General features: G+C 40.8%; 1 protein-coding gene across 1 annotated transcript; it reads right to left on the reverse strand.

Moving 5' to 3' along the window:
- Positions 1–545: 545 nt before the first annotated feature.
- acadvl (acyl-CoA dehydrogenase very long chain) lies at positions 546–19,355 on the reverse strand. Its single transcript, XM_028563831.1, has 21 exons — positions 19,245–19,355; positions 18,919–18,998; positions 18,764–18,833; positions 15,663–15,734; positions 13,688–13,760; positions 13,324–13,388; positions 13,073–13,207; positions 12,792–12,936; positions 12,584–12,713; positions 12,306–12,431; positions 11,964–12,162; positions 9,848–9,952; positions 9,283–9,369; positions 8,825–8,887; positions 6,509–6,610; positions 4,951–5,048; positions 3,665–3,737; positions 3,411–3,483; positions 3,184–3,256; positions 2,887–2,962; positions 546–2,500 (listed from the first exon to the last, which is right to left on the reverse strand). Exons 2-21 carry the CDS (start codon positions 18,990–18,992, stop codon positions 2,363–2,365), a joined length of 1,977 nt encoding a protein of 658 aa, XP_028419632.1. The 5' UTR covers positions 18,993–18,998; positions 19,245–19,355; the 3' UTR covers positions 546–2,362.
- Positions 19,356–19,742: the final 387 nt, after the last annotated feature.

The following is a 19,742-nucleotide window of genomic DNA, read 5'->3' on the forward strand; positions in this document are numbered from 1 at the left end:
ATAATCTCTCTGTCTCGCACCCACAGCAGCGACACTTGTCAAGTGAGTGTGTATATATATGAGCAGGAGGGGGTTCCTGTTTTTATTTCACAGCGGCACATAAGCAGCAGCAGCAGAAGATGCTATCTGATGGCAAAGCACTTACTGCCATTCCTGTAAAGTGTTAATGCCCTAGAAGAACCTGGGCCGCAGAAGTGAAAGCAAAGTTGCAGGTTGTTATGAATACAACAGAACAGGAAGCGAGTTTGGCGGGAAGGGGAGTTAAAATGCGTTGATGGGGTTTTTTTTTCTTCTTTTTTGCTGACAGGTTACAAAAGCTTGTATAAGAAGAAACTGGCAAAAAAAAAAATCTGCGTAGTTTGGCCTATTAAAGTCCACATTCATAGAACATTGGGGAAGAATCTGGCCTTTACAGAGGCAACAGTTGTAATGCAACTCTATTTGGGCAAAGGCCGAACAAAAGGTACAGGGCACAAAAATGTCAGCACAAATAAAGCAATTGGGAAATTCATCACTCTCACCGGTGCAAGCAAAGACTAAATGGATAGGCAGATGAATGGATACTTTATTTATTGATCAAAATAATAATCCAATGTGTTGTTAAACCAAAAATCTCAAAGTAGATCTGTACAAATACTGTGACTCCAACAGTTGAGGCATTATTTTTTAGTTAACAAAAGAAGCATATGATCATATTAAATCCACACAATGAACATTAAGTGATCAAACAGATTCCTGACTGAAAAGCAGCAATGTTTGTCACAGTACGAGTTATAGAAAGGCAAGAATGTGCAGTCCAAACTTAACTTTAATGAATGCTTTGAAACGGAAGACTAACAAACCATTAAGTGCATTTTAGTGTACAAGCAATGATTTCTTAAAAGTCCAGGTATGCAGACTGACGGTTAATTAGCTATATTTACAGTTAATGATGCCTGCTACCTTTAGCTAAGAAAATGACCACTTGCACTTTTGGACGTTAATGTGATGGCCATTAGTAAATAGTAAGGTTGCACTTTTTTTTTTTTTTTTTTTTTTTTTTTTTAAAGCGCTCTGTTTGACTCAAGTCACAACAGGAACTTCCAACAGCATCTGTGGACCGGTTTCTAAGGCAAAGGTGTTGCTCCTCCTGACATTAATGTTTCTGTGATGAGCACTGATGAGCTCACCATGCAAAAAGGCATTCAAGTACATAAACACCACACCATTATATACATTTGAACACTATGCCAAACACATCTAATAAAGCGAGACGTATCTGTATGTATGTATGTCTGTGTTTGGGGGTAAGGTAACCTGCAAGTCACACATGCAGAACCCTGTACGGGTGGGGGGTGGGGGGGGTTACCACCTTTGACTCTTTTCCGGCTTCCAACGTTAGCTACATGTTTGCTGGATATAAGCCAGACACTATATAGTATTAAGTTGCTGGGAGGTGTAGTCTACATTCACTTCTGAACACAGCCGTTTTCATCAGACTCACCCTGGGTCAGGTTAATTAAGTCTACTGCTAACTTACTTAGAATGTCTGATTACTCCACCTTTTTATTGTGATATTTTGGGATTACATTCTGAATCTGCAACTTTCTCTGTTGTCAGGTAAAATAGAAGTATAATGTCTTCCTCTGATGTAGAAGTAGCCTACACTGTAGGTCAGTAATAGGCTATGCAGTGGAGTTGCATAATAAGTGGTTTGGGGTCCTTCTGTAAGTAATTTTGGGGTACAACTTGGTTTTGAAGAATTCTACAAGCAGGAATACCACAGGCCAAGCAATCGGCCCGTTCCAAACAGGCACATTTTCAATGGGCACTGTACTAGTTTCTGTATGAATTACCAACCAATTAAGTTTAAAGCTTCTTCTGTTAACTGGCCTCTATCTCAAAGTTGCATTGACGTATTTATTTGTCAGCTGGTAGTAGGGCTGACTCATTTGTGGAAATAGTAATTTTTCTGTCCTATTGACCCATCTGTCCCAGCCAATTTTAAGTAATCCTCATTTCATATAGATTAAAACTTCAGCTCAAATTCCAGAGGGCTTGAGTCAGAATTAAATAAATAAGTGACAGAAAAACAGGTTCACACGGACACTATAATTGAATGCAATCAAGATAACTGTTTCAAACTGTGATTTCTGTGTAAAACCAATGATTCATTCGGCCCAAAGTTGTGCAACTCACTATATGAGCTTATTAACACAAAGAACACACTAGGGTACCGATGTGTGATGGAGCAAATGTGGCTATAATAAATCTGTAAAGTCTGAGAGGACTTGGCATAGATGACCCTGAACCTGGTTGGAGATGCAGAAAAAAGAAAACAAGACATGGAGATACGTGAAGATATGTGAAGAGCGTGGTGCGTTTAGAAACCCAGAGGGTGAGGAGCCACCACTCCTCCGTTTTCCACCACGGCTGAAGAGATGGCCCGCAAGTTCTTGAAGAGCTGTCTGGATTGACTGGAGCGCAGACTCTTGATGTCTTGCATGATCCTATCATGGGCCTGAGGGAATAAGGGAGCATTAAATGAACGTTAAAAACGTTCCATCTCAAACTGAATACATCTCAAAATAACTGATCAAATAACTTGTTGGGCAGTGAGGCCTAAGACAAACAGTGACAGTGTCACCCAAATAAAAAAAAAAAAAAAAAAAAATGGCAACTAGTGAGTCGTGCAGCAAGCCATTTGAGAAGTGTGGGAGTAGTTTTGATTCAAGACTAGCCGAAATATCATGGATGAGGTGAAGCCGTTTGCCGACTTTGCAAAATGCAATAGCTCATTTTTTGTTTTACATTTACTATACAATACTCAGTTTCTTTATTATAACTTATAATATCTCATTATCAAAACATCGTTGTCAGCGTTTCTGGCTTTATCAAAGATCTTACCTCCACACACCAGGTCTCACACAGCATCTTCTCATGCTGAGCTGAGGCATTGCCCTGACTGAGAGAACGTGAAGCCCTGCAGAGAGGGGGAGGGAAAAACACACACAAAAAAACGTCACTTTAGGCTGCGTAGGAGTCTGTAGATGGAATAAGAGTAGACCAGAAAGAAGGCGAGTGGGAGTGTGAAGCACAAAAAGGGAGTGAGAAAGTGAAAGTGGGACAGAGAGAGACAGAGTGGTTGGTAAAAGACAAAGACAGCGCCTGATGAGGTTTATTCTCGTTTGAATGTTTGTGTACCTGGACAGGACCACCACCATGGCGTAGAGGTCGATGGCAGTGTCTGCGACTCTCTTCAGGACAAATTGTTCATCTGCAACAGAAGAAGTCAACTTTCAGCATTCCCAATGTCTAAAATGAATACCTACAGCCGAAATGCTAAACCTGTACCAGTTGGGGATTTTTTTATTTTTTTTTAACACCCACAGGGTTTTCTCTAACCTTCACACATAGGCACGAACACTCACCAATGATCTTCTTGCCGTGTTTGATCAGCAGCTCCTCGATGACCGCTCCAAACTGTTCGATGGCTTTAGTGGTCTAGAAATCAAATTTAAAATCAATCAATCATGTAAAACATAATTAAAAAGGCAACAAGGCAGAAAACTCCCCAAAAAAAGTCAAGCTGTCACTTGGACGGCCACTCACTCAATCCAAGCTACCCCCTTAAATACATGCCTACAATGGAAAATGTAATACACACAAGAAAGGTTTAACACACCAGTTCACCGCTCTGTGCCAGCTCAGGATGTACAGTTCCCTGCAGTGTCAGACCTGTGCTCAAACCTGCCTTCCTATAAACACAACACAAGAAGACAGTTAACAACAAACATGGTTATACACCATATTCTACACCTGCCATGTGGTGAAAACCAGCAGAAGTCGCAGTCCTCCATCTGCAACAGTACAGCTGTGCACTGAGACGCATTTAGACAGTGCTCACAAACCAACACACAACTGTGCACTTTAGCTAAGCACTCGAGTTCAAAGAAAATAGACTTGAAAGCCTTAATAGCTGCCTTGGCTTGCGGATACACATGTAAAGTGCAAATAAAGTGTAAGCCAAAATGCAGACAGTGTAGACAGCTACACTGTTTAAAACTAGTGAATTTGTGATATCACATGATAGCTTAAATATGTCCTGTGTACAGTAGACAGCATAGCAACAGGGATTACCCCTGGTGAGCATTCATTTCTAGATTATATACGGTAGACAGCGTGTCACACATACATTAGAGCCGTGTGTGTGTTAGAGGACGGATACCCGAACAGAGCCGGGCCGGGTTCGGACAGATATTTAGAAATTATGTTTGGGTTCGGGTCAGGCTCGGTCACATCAGCACGATAAGGCATTGAACATTTTAAATAAATAAAAAAAAAATTTAAACGGCTAATTATGTCGGTGTGTTAAAGTGCGCTTGTTGCCCCGTGTGCCCCGATGTGCTCATCTGTTGACATTTCTAAACGGCTTCCTACAGTTGCTTAATAAAAGCGGGCTTTCCACACAAACCTACTTACATGTGTCATTAGTACGAGAAAAAAAATGAGATTTTAACTGTGTCGGGCTCGGACACAAATTTCTTAATGACTGTCGGGCTCAGGCTGGTACGGCCCGATCCGCACTCTAGTGTGTGTGTGTGTGTGTGTGTGTGTGTGTGTGTGTGTGTGTGTGTGTGTGTGTGTGTGTGTGTGTGTGTGTGTGTGTAACACCCTAACCACTTTCACTTCAGTTCCTTGAAGGAGGAAATAGATATAAAATACATCCAAATCCTGGAAACTCCGACAGGAAAACTACTTATCAACAAATGAGCTAACAAAATAGTGATTTCTGCTTAGACATCAGCCGCAACGGCAAAGTGATGTAATGAGGGATGGAATTGACCGTAATCACTAAATTACATCATGCATTGTGCATTTCAAGGGAAGTCCCCATCTCCCACCCTCAGCTATGGCAGTTTAGCACTTCCTGCCCCCCAGACGGAGTGTGAAGTGAGCGTGAGATGCAACCTTTTGGCTCTCTTGGTGAGTTCTCCTGCGAGCAGCCCAGCATTGCCGAGGGGGTTCTTCAGGGCCTTCTGTAAGCTCTTCAACTGGTTACCAGCATTCTGGAGGGAAGCAGAGAGGGACATGGGGTGTGATTTATCCAACATGACATCATGACTTCGCGTAAACATACACGCCACTTTCCTAAAGCCAAGTGGCGTGTGGGTTGGGTTTTGGAAAAGGGTTAAGGTTTAGCAAAAGAAGAACTAGGTTGGATTTAGGAAAAGAAGAACTGGGTTGGGTTTAGGAAAAGAAAAACGTGGTAAGGAAACAACACACCCAGGACGTGATCCCCGGTCTCCTGGGTGAAAGCCCTGCGTTTTACCCATCCACCACCCTGACCAACCTCCCTACACGGATTGTGTAATGTAAGTCAATGGAGGCCAAACGGCGTTGATAAACATGCTGAAAAGCGACTGTGGGTCTTCGTAACACGCTGATAACAGCATACGAATTGCCGTGTCATACATACACCACTTCATGAGATCAGTCTGGATTTATCAATGACTACTGCTTAAAGGCCCTGTCGCATTGCCAGACCTATCTCCAGTACGTATGGTCTGGCAACACCACCTATCTACTCTGGGATTAGGGCTATCCCAAATAATCAACAGCCAATATCAGATCAAAGCAGAGGAGAGAAAGACAGCAGACCGCAGTAAAGACTCTCACACTGTAAACCTATTTTCTCAATCAGATCCTTACTATGAGTGATGAGATCCTACATTAACACAAATTTTAATTATTATTTGGTTATTTCACAAGAGAGATTTCTGCATTTCCTTTATTGCCTGTGCTCTGTTCACTTGTTTAATCTGGATTCAGCAAACATTTGAATCACAGATTCTGACTACAGTCTGTGGTTGTTTGGTCACTGTGTCAAAATCTGAAAAAAACCTAAACAATCCCGACGAAGCAGATAAACACTTCTACCTAAAGAGGGTTTCTTTTCAGGGTATTCCCAGGAACGTAACAGTTGTATAGTTAAAAAAGGGTTGATCTAGGATGAGACATTTAATGGTTTATGTATAAAACATGCTGTAATCTCCTTTTATAACTCAAAATCCTTCCCCATTGCCCAGACTATAGGTAGGCATGAGAGGTAAGCCGTAATAGAGGATTTCATGAAAACATGCCATTTTCCCCACCATTAATGAAAGCCGTCTAAAGGTCGACACCATGAGCTGCTGTTTTAGGTTCTCTGCCTTTTATTTTTTTTAGGACTAGGACCTCAAAATGAAAACATATTCATAAATATTTGAGTTTCAAATCCTACAGGCACAGCGTTGACGTAGAAAACCACCCATTCATGAGGCGTGCTGTCAGTGTTGCCACATTCCGTCAACCTATTGGGCTATTGGGTAAATAAAAAAAAAAAAAAAAAAATTGAAAACCTACAAGACCACACAACTTAAAGCAAGCAGAAATCACTTCCTCTCTACAAAACGGCTGAACTTTTCACATTATCAGATCACCGCAGCCTTGTGGGAGAAAAATTGATGACAATGGGAATTCATCTTACCTGGAAGCCATTAAGGGCCACGAAGAGCCTCAGGATGTCGTTGGTGCCCTCGAAGATTCGGAAAATTCTCAGATCCCTCATCACCCTCTCCACTCCAGCGTCCTGCGGAAAACACATACACAAAGACGATGACCTTCTACTCGTACTGTATTAGTAAAGAGTTTAGGCTGTTTTACTTTTAACTAAATCCTACTCAGAATTAGGTTGCAACAGTCCCAATTCACCCATAATTTACTATTGCGAATGCACTGAATGTAACTTTTCTGAGAATATTCTGCACTGAAATTCACTCTCGATTTCAGTCTGTGAAATTCTTGGTAAAATCACGTTTGTCTTCACATATTGAGTAAACCAACATGAGCAATGGGCGGTGTTATTTATCATATCTTACACATACAGTACAAGACATTTTGATCTCAGCTTTGCAAAAAGTTAAAATTAGGTAACGAAAACACCAGCTGCAAACAGAAACTGAGACCATCTATATTCATTTCTGCATTTTTGATGTGTTCCTGTTCATATCTTTAGGTTGCAGACAATGCATTTTGTCCAAAAGAGCAGAAATGGAAATGTACAGGGCACACATCTGACTTAACTTCCTTGGTAAAATGAAACCCTGAGTCAAAATATGTACTGTGAGCATAACTAATCAAAGTCTGGTGATGAATGTTTTCCCCCCTTTTTCTTTTTAGACAGCTCATACCTGACAACTAATTTCACAATAAGAGGGGAACTACACCCATTTTTTTTTTAAATTCACACACATTATTCCTATGGTCTAAATCAGCGTTTCTCAAATGGGGGTACGTGTAACCCTAGGGGTACTTTGGAGGACTGCAGGGGGTACGTGAGATATTTAACAAAATGTTTAATAGTTACAAGGCTGTTGTCCAGAACATTGTTCCTCTTTATGTAGACTTTTTTTTCTACCAAAAATGTGACATTTTTGTTGCCTTCTTTGGACCTATTCTTGCCTTCCTTCCTTCTACTGTCCTACTTTTTACAAGTTTCTCGTTTTTTTCGAAGTTATGACCTATTCTTCCCTTACTTCCTTTCTTCTTTCTACCATCTTTTTACAAGGTTTTGTCTTTTTTACAGTTTTGTCTCCTTTTCTCATCAACATTTAAATGTTTTTTTCAGGTACAAGGCTGTTGTTTAATAAATCTGTCGCTGACAGCGCTGTACTGTTCCTCTTTATATAGACTTTTTTTTCATACCAAAAATGATTAGCGCTGGTCAGGGGGTACTTGGCATAAAGAAGCAATTCAAAAAGGGGTACATTAATGAAAAAAGTTTGAGAACCACAGGTCTAAACAGTCCAAAAATATTAGCAAACATGAACAACTCTCTCCCAAATCCCAAACTAGAGTGCTAAAACTCAAATGTGTGATGTCATCAAGAATTAAATGTGGACCTGCTCCATAGACAATGCATTTGTAAATATGTTCTAGAGAACACTGAGAGCACCCAGAGGAACGTTCTGAGTATATGAACATTTTCTGTTTTAGAACTGAGAACACTACAATAGAATAACGCTCATTTGGGTATAAAAAAAAATAAAATAAAAAAAGTAAGTAGTGTAAGTGCTCCAGTACAATTTGCACCAAGAATGTCCCCTTTCCAGTTAGTGCTTTTAAGTATTGTTCCATGAGTGTGCAACTGTCATCTGCATTGGGAGCCTGGCGAAGCAGCACGCGTGTTAGAGAAGTGGCCTACTGCATCCTCTGGTTCGCTCTGTGCAAAGCAAAATTATTCTTTACACGCCTTCGCCTCACCCCCATATCTTCAGCTGGCTTGCACCGGTCTATTCTTGTGAACTTCTTGGTTGATTTTTTTCTACCTGAAGCAAGCATCAATCTCTCACATGTAGCAGCTATGTGACCACACTGGCCATCTGTACTTCATCTCTGCCTTATTGTGAGTACACACATAAATGTATAGTGGTTGTTTGGAGCTTATGGCACTCTTATTGCTAGCTGATTATGTCATCACTGATACATAATATGTTATAAAAAAAAAGTGTTACTGATCCCTGCAGGAATAATGTAGAAAGGTAAATATGATGAGTTCAAGTGACTCATTCCTGCTTGTAGTTTGCCACTGAAAACAAATATTTCTTAGTTACATTGTGAAGTACTTATCGTGTTTGCCTTTTTAAACTGGAAGAACTGTATATGGTAGCATCTATTTTCATTGGGATATAAAATGCCTAAAAAAACAATTCAAGCAGGAGGTAAAACTAGAATCAATTTTTTCCATGCAGCTTCTCAGTGGTCCCTGAGTCTGTGTGAAACAGGATGTTTACTGAGAACTCACCTTCATGAAACCCATGCCGCCCATAATCTGAATACACTCATCAGTTACAGTCCATGCTGCTTCCTGTCAATTAAAAGAAAAACACACAGATGCAAATGAGCTTTTGCTGTGACAATTAGACCACATTTCTCAACTGCCTTCTCCAATTTAAATTTAGCAAAACCTGGAGATGTCTACTTCCTCTAACTACCCCCCGAGTCTTCAGTCTTCCACCGAATAAGGAACATCACCAATATTTTGAAAGAGGTGTTGTGTTCCCCAGAGCAAAGGCTTACATGTGAAATAAGTAATTCATTACAATACAGACTAAGCAGAAAAGTAGAAACAAAAGAATGCATAAATTTAAAAAAAACAAAATTGCAATTATGCAATAATGTCAGCCAGGCATTATGGTAACTATTAGCTCCTCTGGTATGCATGTTTAACCCATAAGAGAGTTGTGTTATTTAAGTTCTTACAGAGGCATAGATCTTGCTGATGGCAGCTTCTATCTGGAATTCAGTCGCTCCACTGTCCATGTTACCGCTGATCATGTAGGCCATTGACTGCAAAAAGACACAGAAGTAGTACTGTCAGCATGATTTTATGACTTCCATTTGGTTCTACACCACTTTAATCAGAATCAGCATTAGACATCTCAAGGCCGTTTTACAGTTCTGCGGAGGCTCCACCCAGAGCCTTCGCCGTAGCCTATGTAAGTGGCCTGATGTTTATACTTGTGCGCTGGTGTGTGCATCGAGCCAGCATGTGTGTGTGTGTGGGGAGTGGGTGATAGAGCAAAGGAGAAGGGAGAGAGTGACGGCGATTAGCTACGGAGCAAGTACCGACTCTAGAGTCATAGTGAGAAAAACAAAGTGCCTCCCATGTGTTTTCTGACCAAGGTGGGAAATCTGTAGCAGGAAAAGTTAACCCTCTCCTTGATTTCATGTTGTTTATGGAGAAGGAGAACCAGGAACCAGGAAATGAGCTGGGAGAAATGTGAATCAGACTGTGGGGCAGTTAGAAAGATTTACGTTGACCGACCTCGGTGACATATTGCAGCATGGTCATGCGAGCTATCTTCTCCTGGATGGCTCCGTAGTTGTGGATCTTGTTCCCAAACTGGGTTCTGTTGGCTGCATGATCCACCTGATGAAAAGAGGAAAAGGAGGGTCACCATCACACCTTTGTTCATAGTTACAAGCAGTTTTTTTTTGTAACAGCATTAAACAGAGAGATGGGTTAAGCATGAATCCTGTACGCTTCCTTATATGTAAAGACCGGAACTGAAACTATTTTGGGGTCCCTGTTGATAATGGTGCCGCTGTCTAGTTTTTTAACATAAAGAGGAAGTTTGGTTAGGCTGCCAGAGAGCACATGAGCATCACTCTTGTCGCGAGCTGCAAAACTGGTGGCACCAAGGAAGAAACTGCACCAGTGACCATAAGGTCTCAAAATAAACAACTGAAGTTAACTTATAAACAAGTTTTAAAGCAGAAGCACATTTTGCATTTCTCTAAACAGTCATTCGTCTTAGCACGTGCGATTCCACCCCATTTAAACTTATTAAAATGGTTTCTGCAGTGTTCTCTCTATTCTGTGGAATTGCACTAAAGCATAACCTGCAAAATAAAATTAACTTTCATCCACAGCGGTTTCCTGGATATGTGCGTTTTTATAATCAATTTGGATGGAAACCCCACAGTCTTCAGCACTGCAAAACAAATATGACTGACATTATAAGCCATGTCATTTAAAGAAAATGCTAAGCTAAACTTTGTATAGGGCCGAAAAGAATCCCAATTACTGTGAGTGGAGCAGCATCTAAGACGTTTGTAGTGTTTAACTTTCTGCTCCTACTTTAAGCAAGGCTGTGCATGCTGACTTAAGGTTATACATTTCTAGTGCTGAAACAGTTAGCTGATTAATCGCTTAGTTGAAGTGAGGAAAAGCCAAATATTTGATGGTTACAGCATCTCATATCATAGATTTGCTGCTTTTCAAAACATAGTTGTAAATTCAATATTTTTTAGGTTTACCCCGGTTGGCCTCGGAAAACGACGCAGTTAAAAAGGACAACTCCTGCGCAAACGAACCTAGGGGTTAAGAACAGATGTGTACCCACTTGACTGTTCTCTGCAATATGTTTTCATGCTAATCAAATGTGTTTGTAGCTTGAAACAAGCTAGCGCGGACCGCTGATTAGCTTACAACGCTAGTATTTGGGGCACAGGGAAAGTTAAAACAAATCGCTATTCATACCACTAAAAAGGCTCAAACTATCACCACACTTCAACGGTAGCATAATGAGGGTCCCTAAATGTTAACTGAAGCACTGAGAACTTTGTAAGTGTGCTTCGGTTTACATGTAGGCACCCTCATTATGCTACTGTTGAAGTGTGGTGATATGTTGAGCCTTTTTAGTGGTATAAATAGAGATTTGTTTTTACTTTCCCTGTGCCCCAAATACTAGCGTTGTAAGCTAATCAGCGGTCCGCGCTAGCTTGATTCAAGATACAAACACATTTGATTAGCATGAAAACATATCCCAGAGAACGATCAAGTGGGTACTTATCTGTTATTAACCCCTAGGTTCGTTTTGCGTCGGAATTGTCCTTTAAGTCAACCCCTGCTACTGTACATTAAACTACTGCTTGTGAAACAGCTTCAGTATAATAAGTTGAATACTACAACTTCAATATGATCACAACAGTATTCCTTCACATATTATTTTTTTTTTATAAAAACCATAGTCAATTAAGCTGTTACTGACATTACAAATACATATTTGGTTACATAAATCGGTATGGAAAAATGTAAATGCTTGAGAAAAACAACAGACGTGACCAGAGCACGTTTGAATTGTCAGCGCCTGTAACCTCATCAGGAAGTTGCTTCACAGAAACAGGCCACAGTGAACTGCAAGAAGGGGAATTTCCCACAAACCCACAACAAAGGAAATACATGACTGAAAAAGGGGGGTGTAGTATAGACAATACAGGTAACATTCAATGCAGCAGATAGGAAACACAACAACACATATAGAGACATAAAGCTGTGAATGGTAGCTACAGTGTCTACATTAAAAGCAAAGCGCATCCTCCGCTATCTGATTTCCACTTCCCATCTACATTTATGGTGCCAACGGTAGTTCACTCACAGCTTTGGTGATGACTCCCTTCATGGTGCCGGAGAGGGCGGCCGCCATGCCAAAGCGTCCATTATTCAGGATGTTCATGGCCACCTTGAAACCTCCGCCCACCTCGGTCAACAAGCAGTCAGCTGGCACGCGAACATTTTCAAAATAGACCTCGGCGGTGTTGGACGCCTTGATGCCCATTTTCTTCTCTGGAGGGCCACTGTGATTAAAGAAGATGGGGTGATGGTGATGAGGAAGAAATAAACAATGAAAAGAGATTTCAGGAGTCAAAAAACCATGAAGTTTAGTGATAAACAGGCAATGTAGAAAAAAAAAAAAAAAAAAGAAAAAAGGTGTGCTCACTGGCTAACTCCTCCAAAGCTCCTCTCCACGATGAAGGCCGAGATCTTGTCCTTCATCTCTCCGGTCTTGGGATCCTTCATGGGTGTCTTGGCAAACACTGTGAAGATCTCCGCCAGACCTCCATTGCTGACAAGAGAAAAAGGGCATCAGATTAGGAAAAGACACAAGCAAAAGCTATTACATAGTGTTCCTGGATATACTGCACAATACCACCTCCTTGTGGTAAAATAAAATAAAAATTTGAATTTTGATTATGTATTCTAGTACTGTGTCCTCACCTGATCCAGATCTTGCTTCCATTGAGAGTGAAGTACTGTCCGCAGGGGGACTGAACAGCTGTGGTTTTGATGGAGGCGGCATCAGAGCCACTGGCAGGTTCAGTTAGGCAGAAGGCGGCTACATGCTCACCTGGATACACACACAAAATGATTAAGCAGCTCTACATTCTTCATCCATTAAATTATATTACTCCCCAAATCTTCTTACCTGTGGCAAGCTTAGGCAGGTACTTCTCCTTCTGGGCTGGATTCCCAAAAAGCAGAATGCCCTTGAAGCCAATGGACTGGTGGGCCCCCAGAGTGATGCCAACACCCAGGTCATGACTGCCAACAATCTCAACCAGCCGGGCATACTGTAAGATGGGGGTTATTATTTTAGACGTTCGTGTTTCCATAGCCGTCTCACACAATTAACAACCATACAACATTTCTTATGTTTATCTGTTGTTATAGAATAAAAGATCCATAAATGTAATCAAGCAGACGTACCTGTGTGTTTGATAGGCCGAGGCCGCCCAGGTCAGCTGGTACCTGTAGGCCAAAGGCACCCATCTCCTTCAGGCCCTCCATGGTGTGATCTTCTACTTTCTCCAAGGCATCGTTCTTGGCAGGATCATTCACCTCCTGCCCACAGGAAGCAGAAACATGCAGGGTAAGGGGGCGAGTGTGACGGATGTAGAGAAGTTGAGAGAGCAAGGTCAGACAAATTCATCCAGGAGCTCCAAAAGGTTTGAAATTACCTCAAAGAATTTGCCGACAGGCCCCACAAGCTCTCGAAGAAACTGCTCCTGCTCCTCATTCAGGGCTACGGCACATAAAAAAAGTTACGATTAAGTCAACTTTATTATCCCTGTGGGAGGCAATTCGTTTTACAGCCAGCAGAGAATACACAAAATAACATACATATGTGCTATTACTAATATTTATACGGGACAAATCACATCGAGCTATTAACGAGAGCAATGAAAACAGGGACAAATGAGTTCTTAAATCTCTTTGTCTTAAAACAATCATTTCCAATATAATATAACAGTTTCCTTTTTTTTATATATAAAATGTTGGCAGTGTATCAAACCGTTATTAACATAATCTCCTCTGATTTACCTGAGGGGTAGGGGAACACTTGGGCAGTCGCTATCTGCCCCTTGAAAATGTTGACAGCAAATGATTTGGATTCCTGTGGAAGATTAAGTTAAACATAGTAAAGCACAAACAGAGTATCCAAATGTTGAGTTAAAGCTACCCTGTGTTTTGTTAGCCTCGTGAGACCGTCCTGATCTTGCGAGCTCCAGTTTTCTACTCACAGATCAGTCTGGCATCTTGAGATAGAGAACATTTGGAGCCGTTCGCCAAACGACCGACCAATCAGCGTTGGTTTTGAGGCGGGTTTAGGCGTGACGCAACGAGAATCAACTGTTCAGTCTAAACAACATGGCAGCTTCCACGGATGAGATGAGCGTAACGATTGCGCAAGTTTTCTTCGAATTAGAAAGTATTCCTTCATTAAAAGAAGAGCAAAAAAACGGCACTGGAGGCTTTTCTCTTTTGCTCTTCTCCCGACTGGTTTGATCCGATTGGTTGATTTGGCCTGTCTATCACCAACATAGGTGGTGATAGACAGATGGATTATCCAATCAGCTAACCAGTATTTTCGCCCCTTCCCAAAAGTTCTCCAACGGAAAGTTCCCAGATTGATATGCTAAGCAAATGCGAAGCGATCCATCTGGCAGAGTCAGGTTATGTTTTGTTGTAAAAAAACTAAAAGTTATGTTTACATGAACTGTTGTTGTGTAAACTGTTGTTTATCCCTGAGGTCTAACACATGTGATTAATGCAAACAGTTGCAAAGCCTTTTACTACCTGCTTTGTTTACATCTATGTTTACTAGCTTGCAGTCTTCTCCTTTCCTGCCTTTGTTGGTGCATAACAGCGTTTTGTGGCATTTTACTAACTGCCACCTGTCAATTAAACCTGCGGTATACTTGCCGCAGCCGTCCGGTCGTGCGCAAATGTGACGTCATGGGAGCGCCGTGACTGTTTATACTCGCGGCACTAGTTGCAATCTTCTCCTGAACAAAGGTGGCACTAATGAGGAAAGGCTACCGACTTTGCTATTTCTATGGACTAGAAGAAGAAGAAGAAAAAAAAAAGGTAAACAACGGCAGAACTTGCAGCAGCATTGACATCAATGCTTCGATTTGATTCGATGACCTACTTGGTCGGATCAAGCCTTTCATTCGCCATAAAAGAACTCATCTTAACCCAGTAAGTTTACAAGAGAGACTTGCAGTCACTCTGAGAGTCCTGACATCCGGTTACCCTGGAGCTCGTTTAGGCTTCCCGTTTCCGCTTTGTCGCGCGCCGCTGAAAAACAGAGTGGTGCACGACCTCTGGTCCTGGCCATTAGTGTGTAAAACCACCGGCAAAACATTTTAACACATTAATGATAATTGATTACTAAATTTTGACACTGTGGATGTATCGTGACATTTCCAAGCGTGTGCATGTGCATCGTAACTAAACAGGGATAAAAAGCTGCTCCATTGAGCTACAAAAGGTCAAAAACTCCACAGGGTACCTTTAATTCTTTAGGCGTGTGGTAGAGCTGGGCAATATATCGATATTATATCGATATCGTGATATGAAACTAGATCATCTTAAATTTTGTATATCGTAATATGGCATTAGTGGTGTCTTTTCCTGGTTTTAAAGGCTGCATTACCGTAAAGTGATGTCATTTTCTGAACTTAGCAGACTGTTGTAACTGTTCTATTATTTTCCTTTATTCACTTAGTCATTATATCCACATTACTGATGATTATTTATCAAAAATCTCATTGTATAAATATTTTGTGAAAGCACCAATAGTCAACACTACAATATCATTGCGGTATCGATATCGAGGTATTTGGTCAAAAATATCGTGATATTTGATTTTCTCCATATCGCCCAGCCCTAGCGTGTGGTCTAGAATGATGTGTACCAAGCAGTTTAAAAGCCATTTAAAAAAAAAAGAACAATAATAACAGGATCTCAAATATAAGAATTGCATAATAATAGTAAGAGAGAATTAACATACAGCAGCAACGGTCTTCTTTTCCACTTTACTGGCAGTGTCACTGCCGACTGCTGCAGGCTTCTCCAGCACTGCCTGAAGAGAAAGAACAAAACAGAGAATACGCTCACCAAAAGTTCACTGATTCAGTATAAAAAAGCAGGGAGGTTTTGCATTTTGGGACTCTGCAGGAAATTAAGCTTGAATAAAATGTTATGCAAAAGCACATATTGCTTAAAAAGAAAACATGGCTGGAACAAAATCTCACGTCCAAAGGTGGGATTGTAAAAGAGAGGGAGGTAGCATGTGGGTTAGCATTGTTGACATATTCAGTGATCAGAATCCTGTGTTATGAGCCAGGTAAACATCAGTGAAGGTTTTTCCTATTCCAGCCAAGGCACCAGCTTGGTAAAATGCCCAAACAGCTGATCTCAAGCTCCAATTGGGTGATAAGTGATGTCAAGGGCACATCCAGTCAGCTGAGGGCCCAAGCAGCACTGTGCATATATCAACGATAGGATTATGATTGGCTTTTTTTACAGAGCTGTTGTATTACATTGCATTTGATTATACAGATAATCAATTGGCAACTCAAGAGTGAACCTGTAGCAAAACTGTGTTCATGAAAGTAAGTCAAATATAATATACCTGAGTGAATTAGTGAGTGGAGGTGGGCAATATTAACAATATGAAATATCACATATTCCTTACTCAATACAGCCCGTGTGTGCCCAGGAAAAAAAAATTACTTGGTATGTAGTCTCTAATCATATTAATACTACGAATGCGTCTTTGAGCCCTTCCCGTTACTGCTCTTTATAGAAATGGAGCCCACTTTTATTTACAAGGATAATGCACATTAGTCAATATTTCTGTAAATGTGCCAGAGTTAGCCAGCTGGCTAATTTTCAACTGTAGTCCTTCGGTAAGATGTTTTGAGACCAGACCGCTGAGAAACGATTTATTAAGGTCGAGACACACCGACCAGACGGCCGACCCTCGGCAGAAAAGGCAGTTTAACTGATCAGTCTCCCCGAGTTGGTCAAAAAAGTGCCTCGGAACACACCAAAGCTACGAGACGTAATACGTCTCCATAACAGCAGGAGGCGCTAATCTGTATTGTCGCCCAAAAATTAAAACCAGCAGCTGATTGGACGAACACGTCACGTGGGTTTGTTTTCTCCAGAAATTCAAAGCCAGACTGTCATGGCGGCCGTTCAGAATACGATCTCATATTGTACTAAAATAGTTAATTGAAACATGTTTCTGAAAACATTTTAAGTGAGAAATAGGCCGTGCAGTTGCTGAATCTGTCTTCATTTCAGATCAACAAAGTCAACAAATGTCAGATTTTGAGAGACTCTAGTCACGCTCATTCCGCTCCCCATTTCCGGGTTAGCACTATACCAATCACATGGGTCATTTGACTCCGACTGCCAGCAGTGCCCGCCTTCCGATTATACATGTCAAATCGCCCAAAATGACGGCACGGAATACACCAAACAGACTCGAGTCACTGACCTCGCCACACTGTCCGACAGCCGATTATCGGCTTGGTGTGTCGCGCCCTTTACTTTCACTAAAAAAAATAATTACAAATAATTTAATCATTCAGCATTGTTTTAGTCAGATCAAAGTAGTTTGAATAGGAGCCACATTGTATGTAAATGCCTGTATTTATTGAGAGTTGACTTAAAATTAATTTCTTATTATGCATTAAATTTGTTTCTGGCCTTTTCTTTGCACATAAACAACAAAACTGCATTTGTATAGCCCAATAAACCTCCATTCATTCCCCTCCTACTCTCTGTGATCACCTATACTAGGTTTTAAAGCAGCTGAAGTCATGATATACTTGTTCTTATTTAAATAGATTTATAATTCTGCTATAAGGTAAAAGGAACAAATGTGATATTTGATTTTGGCTCATATATACCATGTTGACCAGGAGTCATTACCGAGCAACTAAGCTTCACATAAAAATCTTTACTTTATTATATCCAACAGGGTGTTGTGAAGTCCTGAACAAGACATTACATGTCTCTGCTAATCAGTCTATACTGGGCTCAACCATTGACCTTCAGGACTCTGACTTGTCCTCCTTTCAAAAACAAGCTTGATCAATATATATTTACATGGGGCCCTTTCACTGCTTGACCAGCTGTGTGTGTGTGTGTGTGTGTGTGTGTGTGTGTGTGTGTGTGTGTGTGTGTGTATTTATTCTTTTAAAGCACAACATTACAACTCTAAACTAATATTGAGTAATTACTGAAGAACAAACACTCCGCGCCTGAAACACACCATTGTGTGGTATATCCAACACAATGTGAGATATATATATATAGGCCTGAACCCTGGGACACATTCAGCCCTGATAAAATGTAGCAAAACGTGTATTTAAAGGCTCTGAACACCCACACACGTGTTTTCAGTTAGTCAGGTTGGTTAGTTCTCTTCCCAGGACTGTGTGGGTGTGTATAAAACTGACTGATTGACATCTTTCGAGTCACCGGTTAGCTTTGTTGCACCGGTTAGGGGAGGACACATGACAACTTTATCATGCTTATTGGTGGATAGAGATTTGTAACGAGGGGGGGTCCAGGGTGGCACCCGAAAATAAAAACAAGTGAAATTAATAATTAATGTCATGCTTTTTATTTAGCAAAATTATATTGTGTTGTTCTATTCTATCCAATATTTCCTACCCAACAAACGAGATAAAAAAAATCGTTTCACGCCATTTCGAGGAAACCTGTCATTCAACCCGTAAACCCATAGCAAAACGGTGCACAACGTTTTTGAAATTGTACGTGCCCCTGGTCTGGACAACAGCAGTGTCACCATGGATGTATTATTAGAACATCTAGGATACACAACAATACATTCATGAGTGTCACCCACATCCATGGTGTCACCTTTGTGAGTCATGTGACCAGTGAACTTTCCCCCACTTCCAGCGGGAGGGGCTAAATCTATGGGCGATGTCAACGTTATTTCAGGCAGCCACTTCATTAGGCCAAACAAGGACAATAAACAGGCTTGAAAATATCGTAAAACTACAAGATGCAACAAATATATCTGACAAAATGGAAGTATAATCGGAATATTAGCTCATGTTACCATACCTCTGCAGCTTGGCTTGCGTAGAGACGGGCATTTTGCACAGCAACCACAGCCCCGGTATGACGCCGACCTCTGTAGACCAGACAAGAAGTGACTTTAACTTTCGTTCAAGCAAAGTAGGTCCTCTTGGTCAATAACAGTTTTAAATATTGCCTACCCAGACAGCACGGGAGGAATCCTGAGAATGGAGCCGCACAGTGCCGAGGACTGGCTCACTTTACGAAGCAGCATGGTTTTCTTTGATCCAAAAAGAAGAAGAAAGAAAACCAGAGACAAAATGTAAATAGCTGAATAACACACAAACCCAATTTTAAACATAGACAGAAACAACAAGGGAGGTTAGCTAACAGTTACGTGGCTGGTAACCTTAGCTAGCAGCTACTTAAGTTAAATTGGCCATATTTGACTAAAAGCAGGAAAACCCAGCTAAAATATTTGTATTCCTTCTATCGAAAATCCAGAACATCAATTTATATTACACACCTATACAAGTTATATTACGATACGTCCCCTGCGTCCTTCCAGTTGCCGACTGTATCTCCAATGACCCAGTAGTAACGTTATTTAACCTGAATTTTCCTTTTCGGAGTTCGCAGGATGTTGTCAGTCCGCGGTGCTACATGGGATATGTAGTTTTATAGTATTGGGTGGTACGATCCAGACGTACATTTTAAAATGAATACAGGACAAGCAAATAAATAAATGTGTCGAAATGTGTGTATATATATATATATATATATATATAGTAAGACATAGTCATAAATGGGGAAATACAATACACATTGCCATCTGTTTACATAATCTTAGGGCATTCTGCATGCAAGTTTTGAGGGTGTTTGTGTGCCCTTCTCAGTGTTGTGGAACAGGTGTAACAGAAAACCAAATGTTGATATTGACTTAGTGGATTCAGTAAAAGTACAATTAAATGCAAAAAAAGCACAGCTAATTTCATTGGTGTAGTACTTTAATGTTAGTGAGGTG

The sequence above is a fragment of the Perca flavescens genome, chromosome 19 (assembly GCF_004354835.1).
Source record: "Perca flavescens isolate YP-PL-M2 chromosome 19, PFLA_1.0, whole genome shotgun sequence".
In the NCBI taxonomy this organism is placed as follows: Eukaryota; Metazoa; Chordata; class Actinopteri; order Perciformes; family Percidae; genus Perca; species Perca flavescens.